Source organism: Anomaloglossus baeobatrachus, chromosome 4 (genome assembly GCF_048569485.1).
Source record: "Anomaloglossus baeobatrachus isolate aAnoBae1 chromosome 4, aAnoBae1.hap1, whole genome shotgun sequence".
Taxonomy (NCBI): Eukaryota; Metazoa; Chordata; class Amphibia; order Anura; family Aromobatidae; genus Anomaloglossus; species Anomaloglossus baeobatrachus.
In genome coordinates, this window is record NC_134356.1 from 34,191,659 (window position 1) to 34,218,716 (window position 27,058).

Consider the following 27,058-nt stretch of genomic DNA (forward strand, 5'->3'; position numbering starts at 1 on the left):
GAATGTGGCACACTAAATTTTACGAAGCATAAACAGACTCTTCTTCAGGCCATCCCCTTTTTCCCAATTCTGTTCCCGCCCCCGAGGAAACCTTTTGTGAATCCCTCCCCCAAAGTGTTCCTAGGATGACTTTAGGTGAACATTATGGGAGCAGTAGTTTTTGTAGACTTCTGTAGTGTCCAAGAGATGGTGCCAACTTTTAAGGTTTTCCCCTTTTTTTTCGGGAAACCTCCCAGACATTCCAGAAAAGTAAGAAAAAATCTCATTGTGCAAAATTACCATAGTGTAAAAACAATATGCACCCTTTACTTTTTAGTCCCCTGTGGTGCGGGCACATACTACAACGGAGAGACCAACCACTGTGCCCTCTGTATGCCGGGGACATACCAAGACCTGGAAGGCCAGCTGACATGTGAACCCTGCCCCAGTAATGATGGCATGGGCATTCCCGGAGCAAGAAATCTGTCCGAATGTGGAGGTAAGTGATGGCACCTACTGATGGCACTGACTAGGGGATCCACGTTTGGCCTATCTCCTTTACTATTCTTTTTTTTTTTTTTCTTTTAGGACAGTGTGTCGCAGGATATTACTCTGTTGACGGGTTCAAACCATGCAAGCCGTGCCCAATGGGCACTTATCAGCCAGATCCAGGCCGAACACTTTGCTTTCCATGTGGAGGAGGACTGATCACAAAGTATGAAAGCGCAGTGTCTTTCCAGGACTGTGAGACAAAAGGTGGGTGATGTAGTTGGCATTCAGGACGCGGTGCCACCCTGTCCCATAACGCCCCCTTCCCCTTCCTTAGGCACCAAACCCACCAAGCCTTGCATTATGTCCATTGCTTCTTTCATTTCCTTCTAGTTCATTGCTCTCCTGGACATTTCTATAATTCCACCACCCACAGATGTATCAGGTGCCCGATCGGAACGTATCAGCCGGAGTTTGGGCAGAATTTCTGTATAACCTGCCCGGGAAATACCAGCACCGACTTTGATGGCTCTACGAATGTGACACATTGCAAAAGTAAGTTGTGTCATCTGGGGAAGGGTATGCGTGATGCCAGGATACTGTCACGACGATCAGGGCTCCTAGACTGGCCCTCAGGGTAGGGTGACCCTAGCTATCCCTGATCTCAGAGGTACCTCTGAAGGTGAGGATGTCTGAGCCATCTTCTTGACCCTGCTCCTGATTAGTCCCGATCTTATACCCACTCCCCCTCAACCTCAGAGAGGCTGAGGCAGGAGTGTGATAAAACCAACAGATAGATAAACAGGGGAAACCAAAACTCTTATCTCACAGCACGTTCACACAGAGGTATAAGACAATTAGAGGTAAGGAGGAAAATAAGAGCAGGGAGGAAACAACAGGATGATAAGAGGTAAGGAGGAAAATAAGAGCAGGGAGGAAACACCAGGATGATAAAAGGTAAGGAGGAAAATAATAAGAACAAGGAGGAAACAACAAGATGATAAGAGGTAAGGAGGAAAATAAGAGCAGGGAGGAAACAACAGGATGATAAGAGGTAAGGAGGAAAATAATAAGAGCAGGGAGGAAACAACAGGATGATAAGAGGTAAGGAGGAAAATAATAAGAGCAGGGAGGAAACAACAGGATGATAAGAGGCAAAGAGGAAAATAAGAGCAGGGAGGAAACAACCGGATGATAAGAGGTAAGGAGGAAAATAAGAGCAGGGAGGAAACAACAGGATGATAAGAGGTAAGGAGGAAAATAATAAGAGCAGGGAGGAAACAACAGGATGATAAGAGGTAAGGAGGAAAATAATAAGAGCAGGGAGGAAACAACAGGATGATAAGAGGTAAGGATGAAAATAAGAGCAGGGAGGAAACAACAGGATGATAAAAGATAAGGAGGAAAATAAGAGCAAGGAGGAAACAACAAGACGACGAGAGAATTCCACAACTACTCCAAGTGCCACGCAATATAATTACACAGCACACAGACAAGCACAGCAATAAGCTATAGTCGGCATGGGAAGACAGATTCCACCATCTTAAAAAGGTGTGGAGTAAATGTGATAGGTTTCCAACAATATGTGATCGCATAGGTAACCAGTAGGCTTGCAGAGGTTCTTGCTAGCCTGACCATTAATGAGCACACAGCTGGTCAATGCTCAGAAATACTAGAGAAACCATAGTGTGGATTATCAGAATCTGTAGTGTGAACAGCGTCTGATGCCGCCATGACACTCGGCAAGTTTTGCGCAAAACTCCATGTGACAGATGCTTTTCCAAGTCCCTACTCTGTCCAACATTCTGGATTTTCATAACTTTAAGACCCCCGGGCCCCCCCAGCCTTGTCCTGAACACATAAATATCCATAAAACTCATCTTTTTCTTTGTAGACCAGCATTGCGGAGGGGAATTAGGAGATTACACAGGTTATATCGAGTCTCCCAACTACCCCGGAAATTATCCCGCCCATGTGGAGTGCATCTGGAACATAAATCCCCCTCCAAAAAGAAGAATATTGATCGTGGTCCCAGAGATCTTTCTACCAATAGAAGACGAGTGCGGGGATGTGCTGGTCATGAGGAAAAGCGGTAATTTGTTATTTACCCTTGGAGCATATAGAGACATAAAGTTGGGTTTTTTTTGGGACTGCAATAAACCCAATCGGGGGCAGGTGGGGTGTCAGGAGTCAGACCGCCACCGCTCTGATCAGACCCCAACTAGTGCTGGAGAAATTAAGTGTCCTGGAGGGTCCCGAAGAAAGGGGAGACCTCCCAGAAGAGTTGGCAAATGTTGTGCCGGGGAATACTTATCCTCAATGCTGGAATACAGATTCGGCAGGCAGAAAACGGGACATCAAAGGGGGGTGCGCTGAAAATGCAGAAAAGCCCTATAGGCTCTGCCATTTCAGAAATTGCTATTTTCTACACTTGTAGCCTTTTTGTATTAGGAAAGTGGGAACTTCAAAATGTCAGGACACACTTTATAAACTGTAGGGGGCAAATCTCATATCTGAGGCATGTATAGGGGGCAAATCTCATATCTGAGGCATGTATAGGGGGCAAATCTCATATCTGAGGCATGTATAGGGGGCAAATCTCATATCTGAGGTGTATATAGGAGGCACATACTGTATCTGACGCACTTATAGAGGGCACATCTTGTATCTTAGGCACTTATAGGGAGGACATATTGTATCTGTATAGGGGGCATGTCTTGTATCTGAGGCAAATATATGGGGCACGTCTTGTATCTGAGGCACATATGTCGCGGGCGGAGGAGGGGACGCCGCGCTCTCCCTCTGCTCGGGTCCGGCGGGCACTGCAGCCTGCTGCTGCCGCTGCTCAGTGGCTCGAGCGATGGGCCGGATCCCGGGGACTCGAGCGGCGCTCCTCGCCTGTGAGTGAAAGGGGGTTTTTGGGTGTGGGGGTTGTTTATTGCCCGTGACGCCACCCACGGTTGTGGTGATTTGTTGACACCACCGCTGCTCTGTATGGGGATCCCGGGAAAGATGGTATGGAGCAGCCAGTTGTTGTGTTGCCCCTCCGTGGGTAGGGGTTGGTGATCCCGGGGCCCAGTGATGAGGTGGGAGGTGCAGGGCTTGGTGGGCGCAGGGACGCGGGGGCAGCGCTGTGCCTTGCGGCACTGTGGTACTCACTCGGCCTGAGACGATGACCCAGTTCTCGGTAAAACACACGGCTGGAAAGACGGTTCCCACGGACGGCTGCACTTGCTTTCCCCAGTAGGTGACGGTGACGGTCCCTCTGTCCTGCACCTATGCTGATAATGGTTGTGATGGGTTCCCACCGGTAACCCGCTCCCCGGCTTGGATATGGGCCGGAGGAGCCCTACTTTGCCCGCAGGCGCTGGCCCTGAGAAACTGGTGCCCTGGCGGTGGCGGTGTCTCTCTGTAACGGTCGGACTGTTGCCTTCAATCGGGACTTGGTTGTTTGGAGACAGACGTCCCCTTCACTGACGGATTTGGCAAATTCACGGCGACTCCTAGCCTTGCCGGGATCCGGAAGGCCCCTGCCCTGGTGCTGACTGTTCTTCGTATACTGCTCCAGACCGCCGGGTCACTACCCGTCCGCGATCCTTCCAGCAACCTCCGAGCAGTCCCACCTCCAGACAATCACCGCCGTCTGCTGACCCTGCTGACACTGTCCGGGCACACAGCCGGACTAACTTCAGGCTTTACTACTGTCACTTTTACTCCTTTTCTGTCACTTCAGCTTTTCTCTTTAGCTCCACTACTACTTCCTTCTGCTTCACTCCCCTAACTTCAACTCTGTTCTCCTTCCTGTCCAAACTCCATCTCTCATCTGCCTGGTTCTTCCTGCCTCCAGGGCTGTGTACTCTTCGGTGGGCGGAGCCAACCGCCCGGCCCACCCCGTGGTGTGAACATCAGCCCCTGGAGGAAGGCAACAAGGATTTTGGTAGCTTTGGTGTTCCTAACTGGGGTGTAGGGTGTGGTGGTGTGATGACCTGTGACCCCTGGCTTGCCCAGGGCGTCACACATACAGGGGGCACGTCTTGTATCTGAGGCACATACAGGGGGCACGTCTTGTATCTGAGGCACATACAAGGGGCACATCTTGTATCTGAGGCACATACAGGGGGCACATCTTGTATCTGAGGCACATACAGGGGGCACGTCTTGTATCTGAGGCACATACAAGGGGCACATCTTGTATCTGAGGCACATACAGGGGGCACATCTTGTATCTGAGGCACATACAGGGGGCACATCTTGTATCTGAGGCACATACAGGGGGCACATCTTTTATCTCAGGCACATACAGGGGGCACATCTTGTATCTGAGGCACATACAGGGGGCACATCTTGTATCTGAGGCACATACAGGGGGCACATCTTTTATCTGAGGCACATACAGGGGGCACATCTTGTATCTGAGGCACATACAGGGGGCACATCTTGTATCTGAGGCACATACAGGGGGCACGTCTTGTATCTGAGGCACATACAGGGGGCACATCTTGTATCTGAGGCACATACAGGGGGAACGTTCTGTATCTGAGGCACATATAGGGGGCATGTCTTGTATCTGAGGCTTGTATTGGGGGCACATCTCATATCTGAGGCATGTATAGGGGGCACATCTCATATCTGAGGCATGTATAGGGGGCACATCTCATATCTGAGGCTTGTATAGGGGGCACATCTCATATCTGAGACTTGTATAGGGGGCACATCTCATATCTGAGGCATGTATAGGGGGCACATCTCATATCTGAGGCATGTATAGGGGGCACATCTCATATCTGAGGCATGTATAGGGGGCACATCTCATATCTGAGGCATGTATAGGGGGCACATCTCATATCTGAGGCATGTATAAGGGGCACATCTCATATCTGAGGCATGTATAGGGGGCACATCTCATATCTGAGGTATTTATATAGGAGGCACATACTGTATCTGACACACTTATAGAGGGCGCATCTTGTATCTTAGGCACTTATAGGGAGGACATATTGTATCTGTATAGGGGGCATGTCTTGTATCTGAGGCAAATATATGGGGCACGTCTTGTATCTGAGGCACATACAGGGGGCACGTCTTGTATCTGAGGCACATACAGGGGGCACGTCTTGTATCTGAGGCACATACAGGGGGTACGTCTTGTATCTGAGGCACATATAGGGGGCACGTCTTGTATCTGAGGCACATATAGGGGGCACGTCTTGTATCTGAGGCACATACAGGGGGCACGTCTTGTATCTGAGGCACATAAAGGGGGCATGTCTTGTATCTGAGGCACATACAGGGGGCACGTCCTGTATCTGAGGCACATATAGGGGGCACGTCTTGTATCTGAGGCACATAAAGGGGGCATGTCTTGTATCTGAGGCACATACAGGGGGCACGTCTTGTATCTGAGGCACATACAGGGGGCACGTCTTGTATCTGAGGCACATACAAGGGGCACATCTTGTATCTGAGGCACATACAGGGGGCACATCTTGTATCTGAGGCACATACAGGGGGCACATCTTGTATCTGAGGCACATACAGGGGGCACGTCTTGTATCTGAGGCACATACAAGGGGCACATCTTGTATCTGAGGCACATACAGGGGGCACATCTTGTATCTGAGGCACATACAGGGGGCACATCTTGTATCTGAGGCACATACAGGGGGCACATCTTTTATCTGAGGCACATACAGGGGGCACATCTTGTATCTGAGGCACATACAGGGGGCACATCTTGTATCTGAGGCACATACAGGGGGCACATCTTGTATCTGAGGCACATACAGGGGGCACGTCTTGTATCTGAGGCACATACAGAGGGCACGTCTTGTATCTGAGGCACATACAGGGGGCACATCTTGTATCTGAGGCACATACAGGGGGAACGTTCTGTATCTGAGGCACATATAGGGGGCATGTCTTGTATCTGAGGCTTGTATTGGGGGCACATCTCATATCTGAGGCATGTATAGGGGGCACATCTCATATCTGAGGCATGTATAGGGGGCACATCTCATATCTGAGGCATGTATAGGGGGCACATCTCATATCTGAGGCTTGTATAGGGGGCACATCTCATATCTGAGACTTGTATAGGGGGCACATCTCATATCTGAGGCATGTATAGGGGGCACATCTCATATCTGAGGCATGTATAGGGGGCACATCTCATATCTGAGGCATGTATAGGGGGCACATCTCATATCTGAGGCATGTATAGGGGGCACATCTCATATCTGAGGCATGTATAGGGGGCACATCTCATATCTGAGGTATTTATATAGGAGGCACATACTGTATCTGACACACTTATAGAGGGCGCATCTTGTATCTTAGGCACTTATAGGGAGGACATATTGTATCTGTATAGGGGGCATGTCTTGTATCTGAGGCAAATATATGGGGCACGTCTTGTATCTGAGGCACATACAGGGGGCACGTCTTGTATCTGAGGCACATACAGGGGGTACGTCTTGTATCTGAGGCACATATAGGGGGCACGTCTTGTATCTGAGGCACATATAGGGGGCACGTCTTGTATCTGAGGCACATACAGGGGGCACGTCTTGTATCTGAGGCACATAAAGGGGGCATGTCTTGTATCTGAGGCACATACAGGGGGCACGTCCTGTATCTGAGGCACATATAGGGGGCACGTCTTGTATCTGAGGCACATAAAGGGGGCATGTCTTGTATCTGAGGCACATACAGGGGGCACGTCTTGTATCTGAGGCACATAAAGGGGGCATGTCTTGTATCTGAGGCACATACAGGGGGCACGTCCTGTATCTGAGGCACATATAGGGGGCACGTCTTGTATCTGAGGCACATATAGGGGGCACGTCTTGTATCTGAGGCACATAAAGGGGGCATGTCTTGTATCTGAGGCACGTATAGGGGGCACATCTCATATCTGAGACTTGTATTGGGGACACATCTCATATCTGAGGCATGTATAGGGGGCATGTCTTGTATCTGAGACTTGTATTGGGGACACATCTCATATCTGAGGCATGTATAGGGGGCACATCTCATATCTGAGGCATGTATAGGGGGCACATCTCATATCTGAGGCATGTATAGGGGGCACATCTCATATCTGAGGCATGTATAGGGGGCACATCTCATATCTGAGGCATGTATAGGGGGCACATCTCATATCTGAGGTATTTATATAGGAGCACATACTGTATCTGACACACTTATAGAGGGCGCATCTTGTATCTTAGGCACTTATAGGGAGGACATATTGTATCTGTATAGGGGGCATGTCTTGTATCTGAGGCACATACAGGGGGCACGTCTTGTATCTGAGGCACATACAGGGGGCACGTCCTGTATCTGAGGCACATATAGGGGGCACGTCTTGTATCTGAGGCACATAAAGGGGGCATGTCTTGTATCTGAGGCACGTATAGGGGGCATGTCTTGTATCTGAGGCACGTATAGGGGGCACATCTCATATCTGAGACTTGTATTGGGGACACATCTCATATCTGAGGCATGTATAGGGGGCACATCTCATATCTGAGGCATGTATAGGGGGCACATCTCATATCTGAGGCATGTATAGGGGGCACATCTCATATCTGAGGCATGTATAGGGGGCACATCTCATATCTGAGGCATGTATAGGGGGCACATCTCATATCTGAGGTATTTATATAGGAGCACATACTGTATCTGACACACTTATAGAGGGCGCATCTTGTATCTTAGGCACTTATAGGGAGGACATATTGTATCTGTATAGGGGGCATGTCTTGTATCTGAGGCAAATATATGGGGCACGTCTTGTATCTGAGGCACATACAGGGGGCACGTCTTGTATCTGAGGCACATACAGGGGGCACGTCTTGTATCTGAGGCACATACAGGGGGCACGTCTTGTATCTGAGGCACATACAGGGGGCACGTCCTGTATCTGAGGCACATACAGGGGGCACGTCTTGTATTTGAGGCACATACAGGGGGCACGTCTTGTATCTGAGGCACATACAGGGGGCACGTCCTGTATCTGAGGCACATATAGGGGGCACGTCTTGTATCTGAGGCACATATAGGGGGCACATCTTGTATCTTAGGCACTTATAGGGAGGACATATTGTATCTGTATAGGGGGCATGTCTTGTATCTGAGGCAAATATATGGGGCACGTCTTGTATCTGAGGCACATACAGGGGGCACGTCTTGTATCTGAGGCACATACAGGGGGCACGTCTTGTATCTGAGGCACATACAGGGGGCACGTCTTGTATCTGAGGCACATACAGGGGGCACGTCCTGTATCTGAGGCACATACAGGGGGCACGTCTTGTATTTGAGGCACATACAGGGGGCACGTCTTGTATCTGAGGCACATACAGGGGGCACGTCCTGTATCTGAGGCACATATAGGGGGCACGTCTTGTATCTGAGGCACATATAGGGGGCACATCTTGTATCTGAGGCATGTATAGGGGGCATGTCTTGTATCTGAGGCATGTATAGGGGGCATGTCTTGTATCTGAGGCATGTATAGGGGACACATCTTGTATCTGAAGTACATGTAGGGGACACATCATATATCTTAGGTATATGTAGGGAGCTGAGGTACTATAGGGGCACATCTTGTATCTGAGGTACTATAGGGGGCACATCTTGTATCTGAGGTATAGGGGCACATCTTGTATTTGAGGTACTATAGGGGGCATATCTTGTATCTGAGGTACTATAGGGGCACATCTTGTATCTGAGGTACTATAGGGGCACATCTTGTATCTGAGGTACTATAGGGGGCATATCTTGTATCTGAGCAATGTATAGGAGGGGCATATCTTGTGTCTAAAACTTACTTTCTGATTCATTAGTTGCCAACAAAAAATGACAAAGCGAAATAAAACTTGCGATGAGTGATTTCCTGCTCTCGGCCTCTAGATGGCGCTCTCTGCTTTGATAACAATTACGATCAGTCATTAATTTCCAGCCGAACACAACCAGAACGCTGATATTAGACAGAAACGAGTCGTGTGACGTGTCGGGGATAAAATGCAACCAACATATGTATTTTATTTCCAGCTTCTCCATCATCCATCACCACCTATGAGACCTGCCAGACATACGAGAGACCCATAGCATTCACATCGCGGTCACGAAAGTTATGGATCCAGTTCAAGTCAAACGAGGGGAACAGCGGGAAAGGATTTCAAGTGCCTTATGTCACATATGACGGTACGATCTGTTCATGTATAGAAAGGGGGTCTGTATTTTAGAGATTTGTGGGGGTGGGGGCTGTTGTACCCCCATTATTTATTATTTATCCGCTCCATTCATTCTCTATGGGACCGTCAGAGATGAGCGAGGACAGCTCTGTGTCACAAAGATAAGCAATGCGCATGTATGACCAATGCTCTATTCAGACAGGGCCGTGAAGAGTCGGACCCCTCAACAATCATTAACTTACCTCCTATCCTATTGATAGAGATAAGAGTTTTCAGTCTCGGTGAAACCCCTTTAAGAAGCGCTCCGACGCCGAGAACTGAGTTTTCTAGATATAAAATCAATCGCTCTGACAATTTAGATCCCCCGGGTAGAAAAGTGAATGTGGAACTTGGCATCATAAATGTCCAATTACTGATGGATGGTCCCAATTTCAGATCCAATCCAAAATGATAAACTGCATCTAATTACGGTTGTTCCATCTGCTTTTAATTTCACAGAGGATTACCAGCAATTAATAGAAGATATTGTCCGCGATGGAAGATTATACGCTTCAGAAAACCATCAAGAAATTTTAAAAGTACGTAATTGGGGAAAAAAAAAATTGTTACAGGGAAAGCGCTCTTACCCACTGAGTCAGGTTCCTCATAAAGGCTTTTTCTCCAATATTTCTATTATACTCACCCTCCTGCCTTGCTCTAAATTTCAATTACTCACCATTTATGCTCCGTTCACATATCTTCCCCGATCCTGACTATTGAGACGTCCCATATACAAAGACTTGATCTTTTCTTCTGGCCTCCGCAATGGTCAGGGCGTCGTAACTAACATCAAGTATAAGCCTAGTCCTTGAAGAGAAGCCATACTTTCTCAGTGGAATCCCCTTAGTGCTCATGTGCCAGGGAATCATTCTACTGCTCATGCCTGGAGGAGGCGTGGTCAGGCTGGAGAACGAATCAGCAGCTCCGGTGGGCGGAGCTAATCCCAGAGTTGGGCATGATGGAAATGTTTACTGTATGTAAACAGATAGGAAGGTGGGAATAGTACCTGGAATTGATGACAGAAAGGTGTGAAATGCAAAAAAAAAGTATTTGCGGGTCCTGTGGGAGGAAGTTCAGAAGCAAAGTGACACTTTTTTTTGGTGATGAAAAGCCCCTTTAAGTGTTCCTTTACACTATATTATATTGTATGTGGCGTATAGCCAAAAAATTGAACAAGAATCCCTTTCCTGCTCATGTGCCAGAGAATATTTTACTGCTCATGCCTGAAGGAGGCGTGGTCAGGCTGGAGAACGAATCAGCACCTCCGGTGGGCGGAGCTAATGCCACAGTTGGGCATGATGGAAATGTTTACTGTATGTAAACAGACGGGAAGGTGGGAATAGTACCCGGGATCAATGAGAGAAAGGCGTGAAAATGAAAAAAAGAAAAAAAAGTATTTGCGAGTCCTGTGGGAGGTAGTTCAGAAGCAAAATGACACTTTTTTTAGGGTGATGGAAAGCCCCTTTAAGTATTCCTTTATGCCATATTACATTGTATGTGGCTTATAGCCAAAAAATAGAAGAGTAAGTCATACTTAGTGGAATCCCTTTACTGCTCAAGTGTCAGGAAATATTCTAGTGCTCATGCCTGGAGGAGGCGTGGTCAGGCTGGAGAACGAATCAGCAGCTCTAGGAGGCGGAGCTAATGCCAGAGTTGGGCAAGATGGAAATGTTTACTGTATGTAAACAGACGGTAAGGCGGGAATAGTACCAGGGATTGATGAGAGAAAGGCGTGAAAATGCAAAAAACGTATTTGTGGGTCCTGTGGGAGGTAGTTCAGAAGCAAAGTGACACTTTTTTGGGGTGATGGAAAGCCCCTTTAAGTATTCCTATGCACCATATTATTTTGTATGTGGCTTATTGCCAAAATATGAATTGCAGAAGGGACCTGTTAGCCGAGGAAGAAGAGCTATAGCGTAATTTTCCTTTGCCCACAGCCCAAAAAATTGTTCTATCTGCTACCCCAGAACCTCCCTCTTGTAACTAAGCCCCCCACTGAGGATGATGCCCCCAGATTAGTATTTTTCTGTATCACAGTCTATGAACAGAGCCCGATCTCTTTTGCACAGTATTAATTTTTTTTTTTTCTCTGTTTTCGGTTCCGCAGGACAAGAAGTTGATCAAGGCACTTTTTGACGTCTTGGCGCATCCCCAAAATTACTTCAAATACACAGCGCAGGAATCTAAGGAGATGTTTCCGAGATCTTTTATTAAACTGCTCCGTTCAAAAGTTTCCAGATTTTTACGGCCTTATAAATAGCTTTATATTTTAATTTTTTTTTAGGTTTTTTTTTTGTTTTTTTTTGTTTTTGAATCCATATTCACCTTCCTCCTCATAAGACTTATTTTGTTGTCTTCATTCTCCAATTTGTGTAAAAGATTAAAAAAAAGGGCTTTTTTTCACAAAAGATTTTTATGGATGCAGCTCTGAATAATCCTCTTTTCAGCTTTCTGATGTACAAAAATCCTCCCGTACGTAAATAAAAAAAAAAAAAAAAAAAGAATAAAAAAAAAAAATAAAAAGAATAAAAAAAAAAGAAACCGTCTCCTGCCACACCCTGCATCCTGGACCTGGATTCCTAATGCTGCAATATCACGTTCTTCTCAAAAAGTAGGAAAGCTGCTGTGTACAGTGATACGAAACCTTTCCGATAAGAACTGGGATTGTCCCTGAAGCCGGGTGGCTCAGTGAGCAAGTGCAATCCTTTGGCTAAGACTGTGAACTCTTATCACAGCATTCACCATGCTTCATTTTTTGGGGAATTTTTTTGGATCATGTTTTTGAATTTGGTGGACATCCATAGTCTACGAGATCACAGCCATTTTAAAGTTTTTACCTCTCTCCCCCCCCCCCTTTCCCCGAGTCAAGATATTCCCCCCACGGGGACTGGTCCGATACACACAGGACATATCGATTTTCGACCTGGCATGAAGGGTTCTTGGACTGCAAAGTGGCACCTCGTGGACTTTTTCGAGGGTCTTCACAGAGTTTTGGATTATGCTTAAGTCATCTGTGTCGGCTTCGGAACTTTTTTGTTTTCCACTTCTTCAAGACACAAGAAGTTGGCGCATTCTTGTTTCTCCAGTTGGTTTAAGAAACTACCTGCAAACGAGTATTATGGCGAGAGAGCGAAGTGTGTAGTATAATTAATATTTTAAATTGCACTTGAATTTTGTATGTAATGTTAGGGGTGGGGGGAAGAATTTTTTTTTGTAATTTTTTTTTTACTTTTTTTTTGTATTTTTTTACTTATTTTTATTTACTTTTTTGTATTTTTTTTTACTTTTATTTTATTATTTTTTTTTAGATCCTAGGATGCTAATCTAAAGCCAAAAATATAATGGCTGTATAGCTTTTTTTTTGTTGTTGTTTTTACAGCCCTTGATCAGCCCTTGGGCCATGGGCTCCCTACTTTCTCTCAATGTGAGAGTTTTTTGTTTATTTTTTCAGCAATGCCGATTTCGGTATAACATAGGGATTCTGAATATGTGGCCCCACTGGAATTACCGAAGTTACAGCCCCAGACAAACGTGGGTGAATGATGACTGATTGACTGATTAGCAGGCGTGGATGTGTTGGTGGGACATTGGTCTTCTGGTCTACCATCAGTTTTGGTGACAAAATTGACTACAATGAGATTAATTTATTTTCCAATAAAGTTTTATATTGCAGTTCGGTATCATAAATACTTTTCAAAGGGTACTAAATAATTAGTCCTAGGACAGAAACCACTCCAAACCTTCCCCACCATACTTGGAGAACCAACGTGACCACCGTTTATATTTCTGAATGGAGGTTTCTTCCATGTGCTCATAGAGTATGTATGGCTTCACTTTTCAGCCGCTTTGCTTTCATTCATCTTTACCTTGTACAAGTCCATTCACTCTAATGGGTGTTCGGATACTTGAAGATCCAGAAACCTCTTACTAAAGTTGACCGAAGACAAGATGCACAGCCATGGTAGTCACATTGTTTGGACCCTCAACAATAACCTACCCTGATGTGTCTCAATGACCAGAGAAGAGTTGCATATACCATTCATTGGCATATATATATTCACTGCACACCCATGGACTCTGTTTTCCCGAATTGGCTTATTACTATGTTTTTTAAGGTTCCCCCTAGTATATTCTACATGTTGTGGTACTTTGTTTCCTAGCAGCCCTGTGATTTGTGCCTGGTTGACCATTTATTTCAGTATATTTGTACACAAAGTTCTACGTGCTATACTATTGACTGCTTCTACATGATAACCAGGGCTAGATCTTGGTGTAGGTTAAGGGCTTGGTGTAGGTCAAGGTCTTGGTGTAGGTCAAGGACCTGTTGTAAGTCAAGATTCAGGTGAACAGCTAGGTATTGGTCAATTCGTTGTTGTAGGTCAAAATTTGTTGTAGTTCAACATGTTGTTGGTCAAAGTCTTGGTGTAACTCAAGATTCAGGTGAACAGCTAGCTATTGGTCAATTCGTTGTTGTAGGTCAAAGCCTTTTTGTAGGTCAACATCTTGGTGTAAGTCAACGTCTTGGTGTAAGTTAAGGACCTGTTGTAGGTCAAGATCCAAGTCAACAGCTTGGTGTGGGTCAAAGCCTTGGTGTAGGTCAACGTCTTGATGTAGGTCAAGGTCTTGGTGTAGGTCAAGATTCAGGTGAACAGCTAGGTATTGGTCACTTTCTTGGTGTAGGTCAACGTCTTGGTGTAATTCAACGTCAAGCGTGTAAGTTAAGGACCTGTTGTAGGTCAAGGTCCAAGTAAACAGCTAGGTGTGGGTCAAAGCCTTGTTGTAAGTCAACATCTTGATCTAAGTTAAGGACCTGTTGTAGGTCAAGATCCAGGTCAACAGCTAGGTGCGGGTCAAAGCCTTATTAAGGTCAATGTATTGTTATAGGTCAATGTCTTGCTGTAGGTGAAGGTCTTGGTGTCAATGGCTAGGTGTAGGTCAATTCCTTGGTGTAGGTCAAAGTCTCGGAAGCAGGTCAAAATACCGGTGGGAGTCAGTGTAATGGTATAGGTCAAGGTTATGTGGTTATGTGGTGCCAGATAAGGCTTTAGGGCAGGTTATGGTATTGCTATATGTCACGGTCTTGGTGTGGGTCAAGGTCTTGTGGGTCAAGGTATTGATGAGACCTTGGTGAGAAAATGGGCACAAAATGGAGCTGAAGACCAAATAAACAATGTTCTGAGGGCTGAGAATAATTGAGAATGCTTTTCTCTTCACTTTAGTAATCAGATTTTTCTAAAAAAAATAAAAAAATAATACTTATATTTTTGTGGAGACTCTATTGAAAGAGAGTAAAGTGATAGGTCTTCCCCATTGGGTATTATCTGATGGCACTTATTAATAGAATGTGAAACCTCATCTATAGATTGGGATTTCAAAGGTTTAAAGGGAACTGGACCCAAAGTATCAGCTTGCTCTTATTTGATCTGTCACTTTATAGACAGTTAAGAGCTATTGACTACAGTCTAAATGTCTAACTGGCTGTCACGATGTAACTGCAGGATAGCAAGGGACTGGGTGCTCCTATATTGTCCCTCACACTAGGGGACACTAGGCTATCCTTAACCTCAGGGTTACCCCTAATGGTAGAGATGCCTGAGTCCCGTGCCTGGGTGCTGGCTAGTTTCCTGATCAGATCTAATCTGTTTCCCCCCAGGGGCAGGAATGTGATGGTAATACAGATTAAGACAGACGGGGGGAAAATCAAAACTCAAAAACACTGCAAACTCACAGGAACAAACAGAAAGAAACAAAGGAGAAAAGCAATATCAAGAAGGTAGCAACAAAAGGACAACACAGGCTCACACCACAACCACTCACTGCAATTAAGTACTACAACCATCAGGACGTCTGGATCACACCACCTCACCAGACCATTATAGACTAGCTATAGCTGGCATTAATGTAAGAGTCCAGCCAGCATAAACAGGAGGGAAGCAAGTGTGACTGGCTCTCCCACAGCATGTGATCAAAGGAGATTAACAAGCAGACCAGCAGGGATTAAGGGGTACTTTGCATGCTGCGACATCGCTAGCCGATGCTAGCGATGCTGAGCGCAATAGTACCCGCCCCCGTCGCACATGTGATATCTTGTGTCAGCTGCCGTAGCGAACATTATCGCTACGGCAGCTTCTCACGGACTTACCTGCCCTGCGACGTCGCTCTGGCCGGCGACCCGCCTTCTTCCTAAGAGACGTCACACGGCAGGCAGCCAATAGAAGCGTAGGGGCGGAGATGAGCGGGACGTAAACATCCCGCCCACCTCCTTCCTTCCGTATAGCCGGTGGACGCAGGTGAGGAGATGTTCCTCGCTCCTGCGGCTTCACACAGCGATGTGTGCTGCTGCTGGAATGAGGAACAACATCGTATGTCCTATTGGTGCGACATTATGAAAATGTCCGACACTACACAGATCACCGATTTACAACGCTTTTGCGATCGTTTATCGGCGCATCTAGGCTTTACACGTTGCGACATCATTACCGGCGCCGGATGTGCGTCACTTTCAATTTGACCCCGACGATATCGCAGTAGCGATGTCGCAACGTGCAAAGTACCCCTTAACTCTTCCAAGCCTGACTATGAACTACAAGTCTGTGGCTCGAGGCCCGAGTCTCCATGCGCTGATCACAGACAACAGAGGCGATAGCAGGCTGAGGGCCAGAATCTGTAGCCACCTCAGTGGGTGTTCTGGGGGCCAGCCCCAACTAAACACAGATTGATGACCTATCTAACGCGAAGGATAGGCCATTGATGAGTAAGCCTGGGTCCCTTTGATCTATGGATAAGCAATTGGCGAGAAGCTCGCATTCGAGAAGTTACTCTAAGCCACCGACTGCACAAAATCATCATAAAACCGAAAATGTACCCATAACCCTTGGAGCACTTGAAGAATGAATGGGACTGGGGTAGATGTAGAGTAAGTGGCGTTAATCCAAGTAGGACTTTTTCTGGGACAGGTAACCATTATACCGGATCGGCACAATCTGGCACATAAAAGATTTTTTTTTTTATTTTTTTTTATGTTTTTGCTTTTGTTTCTATTCATCGTCATCTCATGATTTTGCCTCTATTTTCCCCGACATGAAATAACCCCCCCTTAAAAAAAAAAAAATAATAATAAAAAAAAAAATGTACAGGAAATTATTAAAAAAAAAAAATCCCTTTTTGTTATGCCTGAGTATACGGTTATAGTTTAGTGTGTATTTTATTTATTCTGCCTTTAGCTTGGTGTTTTATTGGTGGATTCACTTTTACGAAAAACGCAAAGATGTTTTTATCAATATATTTAAACACAAATTAACGGAATTGATTTTTGGGGTGAGGTTTCTTTTAGTAAAATCGCTAAATTCATTACTGGGCGTCCATTGCCTCAGGAAATTTTTATTTTTTTTACTAAATTGTACAAAATCATGACCCCCCAATGGCTTAAAGGACATGTCCATTTTTTGCAACCATTTCTTTTCCCCTCCACTGCGTCTAAAATAAGTAAAAAACCCCAAAAAACTTGATTATAGTCTTGATTTAAAAAAATAATCTCCTACCGTTTTTTATACGCAGCTCCCATGCCGAGTTGTGTGTCTCTATGGTTACAGACTATAAACAAACCCTATGTGTAGTCTGAGAAAATTAAAGGGGTTGAGGATTAGAAAAGCGTTTGGTTTTTTTTAACCAAAAATGGCCAGAAGTTATGTATGGAATTATATCGCCACTTAAAGGGGTTGTTCAAAATTTGGAAAGGATTCCCTATTCATATTCATAACTTATTGATTGCTGGGGGTCTGACCGCTGGGAAGCCCACCAAACTTGTGGAAGTTGAGCATACGCACATCAGCTCATCCATTCACTCTCTACATGACTGCCGGAGATGGTTCGTTTTACGGATCGGTTGATATCCCAGGACCTCTTGAAATTGGATTTTGAACAACCCCTTTAAAGAGGACCAACCACCGGGATTTTCATATATAACCTAAAGCCAGTGCTATACTGGCGCTATCATGCTGATTCTATACATACCTTTAGTTGTGAGATTTAGTTGTGAGATAAGAAAAACATGGCTCCTTTCATCCAAAGACAGGGCCAAACCCCTAGTTGTGTCTGGAACAGGACTTAAAGAAGACGAACCACCAGGATTTTCATAAAGTAAACTAAAGCCAGTGCTATACTGGCGCTATCTTGCTGATTCTATGCATACCTTTAGTTGCAAGATCGGATGTATACTTTCTGAAATACAGGCAAGTAAAGTTTGTGAAATGCACTGTTATTTGATTGACAGCAGCTACAGAATATCTAATTGGTGGTTCGGCTTTTGCTAGTTATTCTCGCCCCTGCCTGTCTTTCCTTCCCCCAGTCCATCCTCCCTCCTCCCCTTGTAATAACAGAGACAGAGGGAAGAAAGACAGGCAGGCAGAAAAGGGTGGGAATAACTAACAAAACTTGACCCACCTGTCAGATATTCCGTTGCACCTGTCAATCAAATCACTGTGATTTTCACAGACTTTACTTGCCGGTATTTCAGAAACTATACATCCGATCTCACAACTAAAGGTATGTATAGAATCAGCATGATAGCACCAGTATAGCACTGGCTTTAGTTTATATATGAAAATCCCGGTGGTGGTCCCCTTTAAGTCCTGTTCCAGACACAACATAGGGGTGGGGCATTGTCTGGAAGTAAGCAGCCATGTTTGTCTTATCTTGTCTGTTGTAATAACAGAGACAGAGGGAAGAAGGACAGGCAGGCAGACAGGGGCGGGAATAACTAGCAAAACCTGACCCACCTATTAGATATTCCGTTGCACCTGTCAATCAAATTACAGTGATTTTCACACACTTTACTTGCCTGTATTTCAGAAACTATACATCCGATCTCACAACTGAAGGTATGTATAGAATCAGCATGATAGCGCCAGTATAGCACTGGCTTTAGTTTAGATAGGAAAATCCTGGTGGTGGTCCCCTTTAAGTCCTTTTCCAGACACAACATAGGGGTATGGCGCTACCTATGGAAGAAAGCAGCCATGTTTTTCTTATCTTGTCCAACTCCTTTAAGTCCAACCCATGTATTGGGAAGAAACCAATAGCCATTAAAATCCTCATTAATGGTGGGGGGATGCCACAATCCAAATTTGACTCATCCTAAACCCCCCAAAATTCCCTAAAATTAAATTTAAAAATAATATATTATATATATATATATATATATACATATATATATATATATATATATAGAAAAATAAATATGTATGTATGTATATATATATATATATATATATATATATATATATATATATATTAAATTGAATCTGTAAGTTTAAAAAAGTTTTTTTCTTTTAAAATCTATATTTTTTGCTATTTGTAAAAATGAATTCACCACTCCAGAACTGTCTTGTAATATACATCCATAAAGTGTACATATGTCGTCTTAGTTGTAATATTTAAACCTTTGATATCCCTGGAAAAAAGGTCAAAAATATATATGTAAAACATCCCACTTCTTGCTTACGGCTTATAACTAAAACTCTGTATTATACTCGTAGACAAAACGCCAGTCTCGTTGTACCATAAACAAGTTTGCATCTTAATTGCCAAGAATGTAATAAAAAAAAAAATGACTTTAATTTTACAGACGGTTCCGTGTCCTGAGGTTTGTGCATGGAGCGAGTGCGGTGAATGGCGACGTTATATAAGTCGTGTGATAATAGATGGGATTTAAAGGCTTTTGTCCATGTGGTTTGAACAGGACTCCATCAGGGCGGGTTTTCAACATTTGACTGTAAAAAATAAAAATGTAGGTTTCCATAATTTACGACCCATATACAGGTGCGGCTCTGGAAGAAGGGGCCATGTTTTCCTAATCCTGGTCAATACCCTTAAAGGGGTATTACACATGATATGCTAAAAATGTTTGATAACTGTGGGTCCCATCTCAGTGACCAGCTCCTACCATTACTACTTCCATAGAGGCAAATGGAGAAAGCCGCTGAGGCCAGGTGGGAGGAAGCTGGGACAACGCCGTTCTAGAGGGAAAGGTGTGGACCTGGATTTTGTATTTATTTATTTACTAGCTGTAGTATCCGGCGGTGCCCGGGATAGTAACGGTCTCTCTCCCACTCTCCCTTTCTGTCTGTCTCGGTCATTCTCTGTTTTTCTTTTTCTCTGTCTGTCTCTCTGTTTCCTTCTGTCTCTATCCATCTCTCCACAGAAATCATATTACCTCACACATAAGCTTCTTTTACTAAGGATGTCCTTCGTTTCCTATAGCAACCAATCACAGCTCCTATTAATGACCTGTAGCTCCCAGCTCCATTGACATTAATGTAAACAGGTTTTTTAGTGAATAACTGTAAAGCGCGGGGTTAAATTTTTGCCTCAAAACATAGTCTATCACGTTCCTTGAGTCACATGAGGCGTCTGTGCAAAATGTTGTCCTGACAGTGCAGATTCCTTTTAGCGGACACACACACACACACATACACAAATACATACATACATACATACATACATATACACACATACATACCTACACATAAATACACACACATATACATACACACATATGTGCCGCTCCTGCGTCAGCAGCCGGGCTGCTCGGATCCGGATCCGCGGTGGCTCGAGGGATCGTGGGGCCGCTTGAATTAAAAGGGGAATATATACAGGGGATGGTTTGATTAAAGTTTGTGACGCCACCCGTGGTGTGTGGTAAGGGTGAAGTACCACCGCTGCCACTGGGAGTACCCGGTGGCGATGGTGTGGGCAACCAGGTGTTTAACCCCTCCACAGGTATGCCTCGGGACTCGGTGATGGTGTCAGGGGGGTGCCATCGGGCAGGTAAGGGTTAACTGCGTACTCAGTCCAATAATGCTGACGCTAACAACTGTGGTAAACCAAAGTTCTTGATGCCACTGCAGCACGGAGGGAGCACGTCGGGATCCCGTGCCCTTTGGTGTCGCTTGTTAGCCTGTGACCTTGACACCTTTCTTTGTAGTTGGTCCCCTTTAGCTTAGAACTCAAAGGGTCCCGCTCACCAGTATGGCTAATGGAGTGAGCTTGCTCTCAGGGTTCACGCTTGGGATTTTCTGGACTAGGCAGTGGGAAAGTCCTATCCCCCTCGTTGCGCTTGTACCCCGATTTTAGAGCGGGTGGAGAACGGATCTTGAAGGCTCCGTCCTCATCGGGTGAATTACCAGGACGCTTGAAGCTACTTCCTGGCTTGGGGTCCACGTACCCCGTCGTGCCCTGGCCCCTGCCCGGTGATGGCACAAGGCCGCCGGCTGTCCTCCTCGACAGTCCGTGCCCCTTGTCACAATCCCCTGCGACCGGGGTCCAGCTCCTACCAGGCTCAGACCAACGTCTGCCACCTAGTAACTGAGGAGCCCAGCTCCGCTTCTCCTCCAACACTTCACCGCTCCGTGCCCTCTCCTCTTGAGAGTCACTAGCTACTGACTGTCTCCTAACACTCCTGACCTCCCCTTAACAAACCCCCCTAGTGGCCATCCCTATTCCCTTCAGGCCCCCCACTGGTGTGTCTGGTGGGTGTGGTGCAGAGTGTTCCACGGATTATGATTAGCTGTTCTTGGCAACACCAAAGGTCAGGGATCCGTCACCAAGGAGGAGATGGACATCATGCAGAGGAGCAGATTGCACAATACCCTGTGACGACCTGATAGGCCAGGGCGTCACACATACACACACACATACACACACACATACACACACATACACAAACGCACACACATATATATATATATATATATATACATACATACACATACATGTACACACACATACATACTGTACATACACTCAGCTTTATATATTGGATTTTTTAATGCAAGCTCCTCTTTAAATTTCCACTAAAACTGAGAAATATATAAAGAAACCTCTGTGTGTCTCAGGAGCTCAGCTTATCTCCCTCCTTGTGTGTGTGGCTGTAAGTGAACTGTCTGCAGCAGAAACCTCCCACTGCCTTCTCTGTCCTCAAAATGACATCCAAAAAGTTTATTATTTTTAGGTTCTTCACAGGAATTAAAGCAATGTGAAAGGAAAAAATTAAAATTTACTTTATCACACAAAAATGTTACTTTAGCTCCAAATTGTGCAATTTCTCCTGAGTACACTGTTACCCCATATGTGGTGGAAAACTACTTGTACTGTTTGGGTGCTCGGAAGGAAAGGAGCATGATTTGATTTATGGAACGCAAAATTGGCTGAAATTGATCGTTTGGAGAGTCCCTGATGTGCCCAAAATACTGAAAACCCCCCACAAGTGACCTCTTATTAGAATTTATACCACTCTGGCAATTCATCAATAGGTGTAGTGACTATTTTTACGCTATGGGCATATCCAGAAACAAACTCGCAGTGGAAGTTGCAGAGTGAAAATTGCACAAATGCCATTGTAGCGCCCAATACATTGTGCCCAGCTCATGATTCTGGAGCCATGCACACGTAAAGTAAGTGGGCTTCCTCGCTATGCTAATGCCATACGTGTGGATCCTAATGGAGTTTAGACACATTGGGACTCAGAAAGGAGAAGGATTTGGGAGCTTATATTTTACTAAATTTCTTTTTTTGGGGGGAGGGGAGAACCATAGTGCTTTTCTGCAGTGTTTGTGCTACCAGTAACTTGGACACCCCCTATTTTTTTGTTAACAGATGATGAACCTGAGTGGGGGACGTACTTTTTTGTGGGTTGTGTTGAAACGTTTATTAATGGCACTTGTATGAACCATTTTGGATCAGTTCACATTTATCCTGCGCTCTACACTCAGCACTTACATCCGGGTTTCCATTTAAATATCTGGAACACGTGATTCAGGTGAAACCGACAACGAATCCATACACTTATCAGGCAGATGACTAATATGGACTCCGTTTGGTCTATCTTTATTGGTGTCTGGTTCTATGGCCAGTAGCGCTTTTATGCACACCTAAAAAAAAACCTAAAAAGCGAGACACCGCCAGATCATAGGCCGGCTACGTCCTAGGCCTCATTAGAGGGGCTCTTCTGTGAGGGATTCTGCCTGAATCAATCACTTTTTTCCAAGATTTACAGAGAAATCCCAGTTTAAGTGCTCAGCGTAGAGCACAGGATAAATGTGAGCCGAGTCTTACTGCAATCTTTGAGAGGAAGAATGAACAAATCAACAGCAGGTCACGAATTGTTTTTATTTATTTTTTTTAACTCTGTGCTCCGTGCAGTATAAGTGATCAGACGACTTTATTCTTCAGGTCAGTACCATTACAGCAATACCGTATTTATATAATTTTTTATATTTTGCTGGTTTTGCACAATGTATTTTATAGAAAAAAAATTGTTTTTGCATCGCTGTTTTCTGAGAGCTATAACTTTTTTATTTTTCTGCTGATGGACCTGTTTTGTGGCTTGTTTTTTTGTGAGACAAGATGACTTTTCCAGCAATACTATCTGTTTACATTTGTCTTTTTTGATCGCATTTTATTCCATTTTTTTGTTTGTCAGTTTTATGAAAAAAGCATAGCTTCATGCCACTTTTTTTTACGGTGTTCACTGAAAGACTTAAATAGTGTGACAGTTTTATTGTTTGGGTTGTTCCAGACATGGTGATACCAATTATATTTATTGGTATAGTATTTTTTTCATTTTTTGTGATTTTTTTTTTCATCACTTCAAAAAAAAAAAATTAAAAACTTTTTTTTAAGTTTTATGCTTAGTCCCTCTATGGGACTTAAACTTTCATTACTCTGATCGCTGGTATAATGTATTGCAATGCACCTGCACGGCAATGCCTTACACCTGTCAGTGTGACACTAACAGTAGCCTCTTAGACCATGCTCCTGGCATGGTCTAACGGGCTTGCTGTAGCTGGCTTACCTGGAGGTCGTAATGATGACCTTGGGTAATCATGGCAATGATCGGACCCACGTAGTGACGCCAACCGGATGGGAGAAGGATCTCCTTCCCTCTCTCAGCCTCCTAAATGTTGCAATCTATATCAATCATGGCTTTTAGGGGGTTAAAGAGCCCAGGGCGGTGCAGGCACTACTCCTGGTTTTGAGAGCCAGGTCTTCGCTGTCATGTAAGCTGAGCTCCTGCTGACAGCTCTTTTCTGCATGATTGCCATGATATACCCCTACATTATAGCTCGGGAACCCCTTCCCAATGATGACATATTGGTTACGTCATAAGTCGTGAAGGGTTTAAAGGGAATTTGACAGCAGGTTTTTGCTATGTAATCTGAAAGCAGCATGATGTAGGGGCTGAGAGTCTCACAACAGTGATGTGTCACTGCTCTGTGAGTTGCTGTTTCAATAAACCAGTGTTTTATCACCAGGCGTTTATCACTATAGGACTAGGTGTCTTGTGCCTCCTTGTCTTACCCGGCCGCCACCACTGATTAGCAGCTTTCTGTCAATATACAGTGTACACAGACTGCCAATCACGGCGGGGTTATACAGAGCTCAGCATTCTGAGCTCTGCTAGGTCTACAGTAGAGAAAACTGTGATTGTATCACAACTGTTGCACCCGGTATACTAAGTAAAATATCGCTGGAATCAGGGTCTCTATCCCTACATCCTAAATCATGCTTCTGTTAGATTACATAGAAAAAACCTGCTGACAGATTCCTTTTGAAAGATAACTAAGTCCCGCTCCTTAGCTAAGTCGGATAATCAATAGGTTATTTGTCATAATCGTATAAGAACTAGATCCTAATAATAAGTGATTGTCACCAAATTCACCTACTCTTGGAGTCGTCTTCATCAGGGTTTGGGCTCTCCGGAGGGACCTTAGTGCTTAGGACAAGTGTGCCGCCCCTGCGTCAACAGCCGGGCTGCTCGGATACGGAACCACGGTGGCTCGAGGGGCGTCCAGACACGGGGGTCGTGCGGCCACTCAAATAAAGGGGGCTATGTACAGGGAACGGTATGGAAAGTTTGTGACGCCACCCGTGGTGTGTGGTAAGGGTAAAGTACCACCGCTGCGGCTGAGAGTACCCGGTGTCGATGGTGCGGGCAGCCAGGTGTTTAGCCCCTCCACAGGTAGGGGGGATGCCCCGGGACTCGGTGATAGTGTCGGGGAGGTGTCATCGGGCCGGTAAGGGTTAATTGCGTACTCAGTCCAATAACACTGACGCTGATGTAACGCCCCTGTAAACGGGTCATTACAGGGTATTAAATGTTACCCCATTTTTCCCGGGCAGGAGGAAGAAGGGTCCCCACAACACACACTAACATCACACTGGCAGGAAGGAGGTAACAGCATTTGCAGCATGAAGTTTGTCCATGACTCATCCTGTCTCCTTAATGAGCAGGTGGCTGGACACAGGCAGGTCCCCATGACAACCCAGGGGAGGGGGCCTGAAGGAGTGAGCTTAGTGCAGAGCACACAGAAGTTTTGAGCAGAACGTCAGGGGCTGCAGGGGAGTGCAGACGTCCAGAGAACAGCTCCTGCTGAGGAGATGCCACGAGACCAGGGCTGATATCACCTAGAGGAGGGGAACGGAGCTGAGGACTGGGGTTCCCTGGAGCAAGTTGTACCCGGTGGCGGTTGTGTTAGGTCCGCTACCGGGGAGGAGAGAGACAGAGAGGCGGCGAGTTCCCAAGATGCTCTATGCAACGGGGACGGCACTAACGCACCGAAAGGGAGAGACCCCCAGAACACCTCACCGGACACCCCTTCCTCCTACCTGCCCGGGACCGACCAAAGGCTACAGGCGGCGAGGACCAGCACCCGGGTGCGATGTGAAACGGACTTTAAATAAAGAACAACTGGAACCGCACACCGTGACTGCTGTGAGTAATGTCGCCGCCTTGTGCCCCCGGTGTCCCTGAGGACTGTTGCCCTGGGTCTCAATAACCTTCCGGGGCTCCCTCGCTCCACCTGTGGGGAGCGATTCCATCCGGCTGCCCGTAACACCTGCCCCGGAGAGGGACCGCGCAGCGACGGCTTAACACCTGGCCGCAAACCACGGGTGGCGCTGCAAGAACCCCCGTCCCTGTCCCGTACCGTTTCCTGGGGAAGAGCGATGGCAAGCCCCCCCAGGGACCCTGTTACCCTCCTTCCGTCCCCCTTGTAATACCGGACTGACGGTCGGACTTTCCTTTTTATTGAAACCCGCCCGGGGGTCACGGAAGCCGGGTCGGGCCACTCACAGCCTGACCCCGAATACCACCGGCCCGGTGACCGTGCGAGCCCTGCAAGCCCCGGCGTCGGCGTTTCACTGACAACCGTGGTAAAGCAAAGTTCTTGATGCCTGTGCAGCAGGGAGGGAGCACGCCTGGATTCCGAGCCTTTTGGTGTCGCTTGTTAGCCTGTGATCTTGACCTTAGCACCTCTTTCTGTAGTTGGGCCCTTTTAGCTTGAAACTAAACGGGGCCCGCTCACTCGTATGGCTAATGGAATGAGCTTGCTCTCAGGGTTCACGCTTGGGATTTTCTGGACTAGGCAGTGGGAAAGTCCTATCCCCCTCGTTGCGCTAGCACCCCGATTTTGGAGCCGGTGGAGAACGGATCTTGAAGGCTCCGTCCTCGTCGGGTGAATTACCAGGACGCCTGAAGCTACTTCCTGGCCTGGGGTCCACTTACCACGTCGTGCCTTGGCCCCTTCCCAGTGATGGCACAAGGCAGCCGGCTGTCCTCCTTGACAGTCCGTGCCCCTTGTCACGATCCCCTGCGACCGGGGTCCAGCTCCTACCAGGCCAAGACCAACGTCTGCCACCTAGTAACTGAGGAGCCCAGCTCCTAACCTATCCTCTTGAGAGTCATCACTCAACCAACTAACTGTCTCCTAATACTCCTGACCGTCCCTTAACCAACCCCCCAAGTGGCCAGCCCTATTCCTTTCAGGCTGTCCATTGGTGTGTCTGTTGGGTGTGGTGCAGAGTGTTCCTAGGGTCTTGATTAGTTTGTTCTTAGCAACACCAAAGGTCAGGGGCCCGTAACCAAGGAGGAGATGGATATCATGGAGAAGAGCAGATTGCACAATACCCTGTGACGACCTGGTAGGCCAGGGCGTCACACAAGCCACCAGGAGTGAATGGGTTAACAAGAACGGAACCATCACAGCAAACTGAGTCCTACATCTTTTTTTTTTTTAATCCTGTTACATCCCGTCCTAAATACCCAGAATCACATAAAAGAATAGTTTGATTTGGAGCCAGATCAATCGAGGTCTGAACGGCCGAATCACACATCCGGAGGAGCTGCCGTTTCCGAGACGTCTTCTACCTAAAGCCTCCTGGATCATTTGGTGTTTACTAAACTTAAGTTCTGTCTCTTCTTGTCTCAGCGACAGGAGGACCGCGCCTTTCCAAGATGGGTAAAAAAAAGAAGAATGTCTCAAAATCTGAAAGTGGTGTAACCAAGAAATGGC

At 46.0% G+C, this 27,058-nt stretch overlaps 1 protein-coding gene across 2 annotated transcripts in view; it reads left to right on the forward strand.

The window, feature by feature from the left end:
* Positions 1-19,314, forward strand: part of SCUBE1 (signal peptide, CUB domain and EGF like domain containing 1) — a 349,647-nt gene extending 330,333 nt beyond the window's left edge. For both annotated transcript variants that reach the window (XM_075344232.1, XM_075344233.1), the window contains exons 17-23: positions 317-478; positions 568-735; positions 862-1,023; positions 2,363-2,560; positions 9,526-9,678; positions 10,167-10,246; positions 11,815-19,314. In XM_075344232.1, coding sequence (XP_075200347.1) covers positions 317-478; positions 568-735; positions 862-1,023; positions 2,363-2,560; positions 9,526-9,678; positions 10,167-10,246; positions 11,815-11,967 — 1,076 coding nt within the window. In that variant the 3' untranslated portion in view covers positions 11,968-19,314. The remainder of the gene's footprint in view (positions 1-316; positions 479-567; positions 736-861; positions 1,024-2,362; positions 2,561-9,525; positions 9,679-10,166; positions 10,247-11,814) is intronic.
* Positions 19,315-27,058: the final 7,744 nt, after the last annotated feature.